This window comes from Temnothorax americanus, unplaced genomic scaffold (assembly GCF_048541705.1).
Source record: "Temnothorax americanus isolate GAGA-0224 unplaced genomic scaffold, ASM4854170v1 Scaffold25, whole genome shotgun sequence".
Taxonomy (NCBI): domain Eukaryota; kingdom Metazoa; phylum Arthropoda; class Insecta; order Hymenoptera; family Formicidae; genus Temnothorax; species Temnothorax americanus.
The window spans coordinates 1,837,810-1,843,839 of NW_027509391.1; the positions used below are offsets into that span (position 1 = coordinate 1,837,810).

Sequence of the window (6,030 nt, forward strand, 5' to 3'; positions counted from 1 at the left end):
ATTAGTAGTTTGCCTTAAAAAAAAAGATGCTTACAATTCAAAACCATCTACGTGGCGATCCAGTAGTTTATTAGTGAGCTTGATACCATCCTGCATGATCTGAAAAGACAGATCTAATATCTGCGTGATATTTTCATAATTATCCGGATTCGAGGAGATAGCCGATATCGCGCCGCGCAACCGATCCATCACGCTGAAGAAATCATCCGTGGAATTGACTTCGCGGTTTTTGACAACTTCTTTCACCATCTTCAGGAGTCTGTTTATTTTTAAAAATCCGCTTCGAGCGACCGGCCAATCTCGTTCGTATGCAAATACGGGATCGAGAACCACGAGGGCTTTATTGATGCTGAAATCAGAACGTCACGTTCATATTCTTCGAGATATTTTGATATAACTTCGTGAAATTTAATTGGAAACTTGAAGAAATAGGTTTGTGGGGACGAAACATCGCAAACAGACTTACAAATCCAGATCAATTTCCTTAAAGTTTACATTTTGAAAGACCAAGATTATTTTTGGCAGCCATTCACGGATCCTCAAGTACTCCGGTATGTACTTCTTGGATGTTTTCAAATCGAGGATGGTCTCCGTCGCCCGTTTCAGATCCTGGAAGAAATTGTAATCGCGAAACTTCGCCATCGCGCGATCGACCATCTCCAGTAAACCAGTAAAGTCCAGGTGTTTCGAAAGATTCTCCAAAATATCGGGGATTGCTAGCGGGTCGATGTTGCAAAGGACATTCGAGATCTCCGCGAAATCCTCCTCTTTGGGTAGAATCAAATACTTCTTCAGGCTTTCCGGCGAGCAAATGACGCCGTCGATGTTAGACGAACCGAAAGTTTCAATTAACTGTGGATAAAAATTGATAAAACTATTTTTTTTTGCGCTGCAGAAATAAACTTAAGGAAACAGATATACCGCTAATCGTTATAATTAGTAGCATATCTGTTTAAACGAATGTGATTACTTACGTATATTAATTTTACGGATGACTCGAACAAACCGTCAATCAAGCTCTCCCTTGCTCCCGGCATATGAGATCTGAGTAAGTTCTTAATTTCCTCGTGATTGTTGAACAAGTCGCCCAAACGGATTCCTCTATCTATCGACACATTCAAATATTTAATTATCGAATTCAATATCAAAGTTAAATTTCAACTCGTTTGCCGTATAATCGTACCAAAAAGCGCCTTGATTTCCGGCTTGGTGAGTATTTGTGCCATTGACTTCAATAACTGGATACTCTGCGGCAGTGTTTCCACGGCGGAGATAATCGTCTTGTTATTGACCATCGGTTGCAGTTCCACGATTAAAGGGCCTAAACTAATATTGCAAAGAGGAAGAAAAAGAGAATGAACTATATGCTTTTCTGGATTTTAATGGATTAGGTATATATATAGCCGTTGCGTAAAACTAACGTGGCGTTTTTGTACGACGGCACCTCCTCGTATTCCGATAACGGATCGCAGGGACTTCCGACGCTGCATATGTAACTCTGCACGAAAGGCAGAAGCCCGTCTTGTGGCATCGACCTCGCGTGAAACTGACACGTCGAATGATACTCCGGCTCGACATTGTCGCGCACCGTGTAGAGAATCATGAAAACCACTACTGGCCAGAGAAAAATTAGGGCCAGAATTCCCTGAAATTATTTCGTATGATTTAGATGTACTTGATGAAGCAGAAAACAGACATTTTGTTAAATCGACAAACTTACTGGTTGTCGCTTCCGAATGATGTAGTTCTTCCAAAGAAGAAGCCCGAGCTGATCGATCTTCATTTTTAATGGAGAACGGCCGATATTTAGCGCTGCAAATTATTTCGAGGGGTATTTGGTAGACTAAACAAGTTGATTGCAATTAAATGTAAGATGAATGATAAAATGACTTGATTTTAAAATTTTATCCTGAAAAAAGTGAATAATTAACCTTTAATGAAATATCTTTCTTTTATCCATTTCTGCAAAATTCTTTACATGTACAATCGTCTTGCTCACGCGATTCCACGGATTCCTGTATTTATTTATATTTGGAATTTATCTATTTATATTTGGAATCTATCTCGATGACCTTGCAACTACTGCCTGTTATGTACGAGGGATCGATTATATGTATATAAATAAGCTTGAAGAAATAATAATGTATTCGGTTATTTCAGTTTATTAATTATTCGAAACTTTCGAGAGAAAGGTAATTAAAAAATAATAGATAAAATAATATAAACAATATTTATATAATAACAAGCGATAATAATAATCTGAATATAATTAAGTATCTCAATACTCAGAAAAATCGATATCCGGATAATTGAACGCTGCATAATAAAATATTATCGCTATTTAACAAATCCAATTATTTGCATATTACAAATTGAGACATTTTTTATGCAATCCAATCGTTACGTTAAAAAAAGTTATGTAGAGTCGCAAAAATTCCTGACGATAGCCGACAGGAGTTTACGACCCAACGAGATCTCGCTTGTAAAACTGCACCGAGAACTGCACCGAAAACCTCGCGCGATACAATGGAAAGTTTCGCGAGTTCGCGTGCAGCCACGCAGTATACTTTTGCCGTCTTAAGAGTGCTCGAAATGTGTGGAATCCACTTGAACCGAGTGCACTCGGAAAAATGCTGTCGGTGAATGGTGACCTATCAGAAAATGTTATCGCCGCATGAAGAAACAGCTGAAAATTTCTCACCGTTGCAGAGTTGCATTCAACGTCTTACGTATCCATTACTAAGCAGCGCAATCATGCGAGTAGCACCGGCGAATCCACTTTCATTGGGAATTCAGGCTCGGGGAGATACGCGAGATAAATAGCACTCCGAAATTCCCCCGTCGCGCAAAGGGTATACGGGGTGAGAGATCGAACTGACAGCCGATTAAAATTAAATGTCCGTGCGACGTCCGCGAAAATATATTTTATATTCCAATATTCACATTGCGAAACGAAATCTATTGTTTGCGCGTACTTTATCCTCTTATCGTGATGTTATCGCGCGGTACTAGTTATTTATACTATTATACATATATGTACATTTATGTACTTATATGTAGATACATATTTTACATTTTTTGCGAAAACAAAAATTCTATATTTACTGCTATTTTTCTGCTTAAACTGCCTCAGTCGCCTGATGCGAATGTCCCATCGACACTGCCGCTTAGTTCCACTCCGGGAAGAATCCGATATTTCAATAAGACCCGTGAATTGTCTATTGTCCTTTCGCCGGAGATCCGCTCTGCCGGTCGTCCTATCTAACACACGGCCCGACGCGACCCGAACTCGACTAGTTCTATTTGCCAAACTTTGAATACACGGCCGTTGAATTTCACGGTCTCGTCCGAATCTCTCGGAAATGGACCGCGTTCCACGAAGGGTCCGTTTATACAATTATATTATCTTAAGAAAAGATTGCGCAAAGCAATTGCAAAGATTAGCATCTACGTATTGTAACGTGCGTTTGCGTCATTTAATCAGCTGAAGTTCAAGCCTGTTATGTTAATTCGAAGAAAATAACGTTACAAAAAAGTGTCAGTTACAAAAAAAGTGTCACAGAAGCAGTGCCTCGCGGAAGTGGGGGGATAAAATTTATGATTAATCTATACCGATATCGAAAATAGAATGTTTACATTTTACTGCGAGATTCAACGCAAATACACATTATGCATATATACATGAGCAGCGTGACTAATTTGCGTGTCTGTCGATGCAGCTGCAGCCGGAAGTGCGTATACTGTTCTGTCGCGTGCTGCACTGGACGACAGGATGCATTACAGAGATATGGAGTAGTGAACCGAGCGGCGGTTCTCGTGCAAGGATAAAATGCGTATCAGAAATAAATATCCTGTCTACATCAATCTTTTTCCAGGGAGAAATTACAAATGCAGAGCAACGTGTGCGCAAAGACCAGAAGAAATACGAGAACATTTATTTCTGGTTATTAGTCGCAACTAATTTCAGTCTATAAACGAATTTGTTGTAAAATTATTAAAATATATGTATAATATATATATATATATATATATATTAGTAATAATATAGAACGTTTCAAATGAATTTGCGTTGCAAGAGAAATTATATTAGACAAAAAAAACATTAACACACAAATATTATTTCTCTTTCACGAAGGTTTCTTACTGCATAATTATGCACAAACAATCGAACAGTCACAATAATTTGGCTCAAGTTACAGAAATTGCGACGAAATTACGTATCACGGCAGACAAAGGCAATTAAATCCAATGCCGCGTTTTATCAAGAGAATTTTTGTCAATAGCTCCTTCTTTCTTAATCGCGTGACCTCCAAATTAATCAGCATTCGCAGTCGCGTACACGACGACCAGTCATTCGTATACGATTACATGAGTCCCTCATGAGATAACGAAGATCCGTAGTAATTATTGATTTGCTAATCCCGTGGAGGAATATGTCATTAACGTAATCGCAGAGACGATGCGGCTGCACTTACAAAGAACTACATGGCTGTAATACGATTGGCGGTGCACAAAAGTACATGCGTGCGCCGTCTTAAATATTCTGCAATGCAGTCTGCATCCCGTGCAAATCATTCCTTGGAAGAAATAAAAAGAAAGCATATTACTTATTCTATCTAGAGAGTGTCTAGAATCATTTTTCGATAGAATTATTATTCAATCAATTAAAAAAATGACTTATTCCTTATTTCTTACTTGTTTTTTTTACGAGAAGTTGCCTTTTTCAAAGATTGTAGCACGATTTATTCAATACTTTGTATATTATATGTGAGTAAATCATATTTTACTGCTAACGAAGCACAAACGTACAGGAGGGACACTTCCCGATGAGGCTCGAGATAGTATCGTCGAAAGTTTAGCAAATATATAATTAATCAGACGAAAGCCATGTACTACAATATTATCTATACGCCTTCTCTAAAGCAGTGTTCCTCAGATGGCGTCCTTTGTCACATAAAGTCTCATACAAAAGCGAAAAGACGCAGCCTAATATAACGCAATTCTAATGCAGCGGCACATATGCAGCTCCCACAAAATTCGATTCAACTCATTTAAATTCGTCGAGGTGTTTATCGAGAATGTTTATGATACATGCGGCTTTTAGTTCATGTCTGAAAAACGTATTACGTATTACTCATCCATGTTTCTTCTTTAAATGAGCAATTACATAAGCGACCGGAACAAAATTTTGATTTTTTACAAATCGAGATGATAATGATAATGACGCTAATAGAAATTAATTTGCATAGTTTTTGTCGGCTATATAATTATCGCGAAATACGACTTCTTTTGGATTTCATTCAGTGACCATGAATCACGAGTCGGTTATTGCCGTTTATATCGCCGAGGCGCGAGCGAACTTCTGGTTCTGCGGAAAATCGTGCAAAAAAGAGGCATTCCGGTCCGCGCCCAGAGCTTCGTTTATTAACACTCCGCGAACAACGCGCACTTTCACTGGTTCCGTGCGGTGTACAGTTATGCGATTACGGTCGCGGTTACGGCGCCCGAATAAACCCGAATCATTTCGTAACAATCGCCGCGTTCGACACATGTAGACTTAATGATACCTTTTTTTATGCGCATTTGAAGAAAAACACCGCGTTGTAAATCAAAGCGCCCGCCTGTCCTGGCGACGGCGATTAAAGTTCATCACTTCTATACAGCGCAGTGAAAACGATTAAAAGCGGAGAAGTCATTAATCGTGACCTTTTTCAATATATCAATGGCTTAACAAAAAATAATGATTTATTGTGCGATGCAACACAGCCTGTCAAATAATCGGCTAGTAGTAACGAGACTTTGTCACGAAGCTATAAAAACGAGACAGTGTCGGCGCAACCGCAATCAATCAAATTATAAATTAATAAATCTAAATGTAAATGTAAATTCTTCTGTCAAATTGAATCAATACACGCGGTTGCAACAATGAGTTCCATCAAGCGTACGTCACCTTCTCACGTTTCCAAATCGACATACATATAGTAGGACTACGCGATCACCACATGAAAGCCTTCAAAAAGTGTCCGGTAG

The 6,030-nt window shown here is 38.8% G+C and overlaps 1 protein-coding gene across 8 annotated transcripts in view; it reads right to left on the minus strand.

Annotated features, from left to right (window-relative positions):
* The window catches only part of Ldd (lipid droplet defective), a 36,508-nt gene that overhangs the window by 27,696 nt on the left and 2,782 nt on the right, over nt 1–6,030 (minus strand). For 2 of the 8 annotated variants that reach the window (XM_077408771.1, XM_077408767.1), the window contains exons 1-7: nt 2,702–2,954; nt 1,721–1,812; nt 1,422–1,645; nt 1,184–1,326; nt 975–1,105; nt 467–852; nt 35–349 (exon numbers count right to left, since the gene is read on the minus strand). In XM_077408771.1, the coding sequence (XP_077264897.1) occupies nt 35–349; nt 467–852; nt 975–1,105; nt 1,184–1,326; nt 1,422–1,645; nt 1,721–1,812; nt 2,702–2,717 (1,307 nt within the window). In that variant the 5' untranslated portion in view covers nt 2,718–2,954. Of the gene's footprint in view, nt 1–34; nt 350–466; nt 853–974; nt 1,106–1,183; nt 1,327–1,421; nt 1,646–1,720; nt 1,813–2,701; nt 2,957–3,105; nt 3,899–5,567; nt 5,599–6,030 lie in introns of those variants that run through there. The other 6 variants (XM_077408774.1, XM_077408770.1, XM_077408768.1 and 3 more) reach the window with 5 other exon arrangements.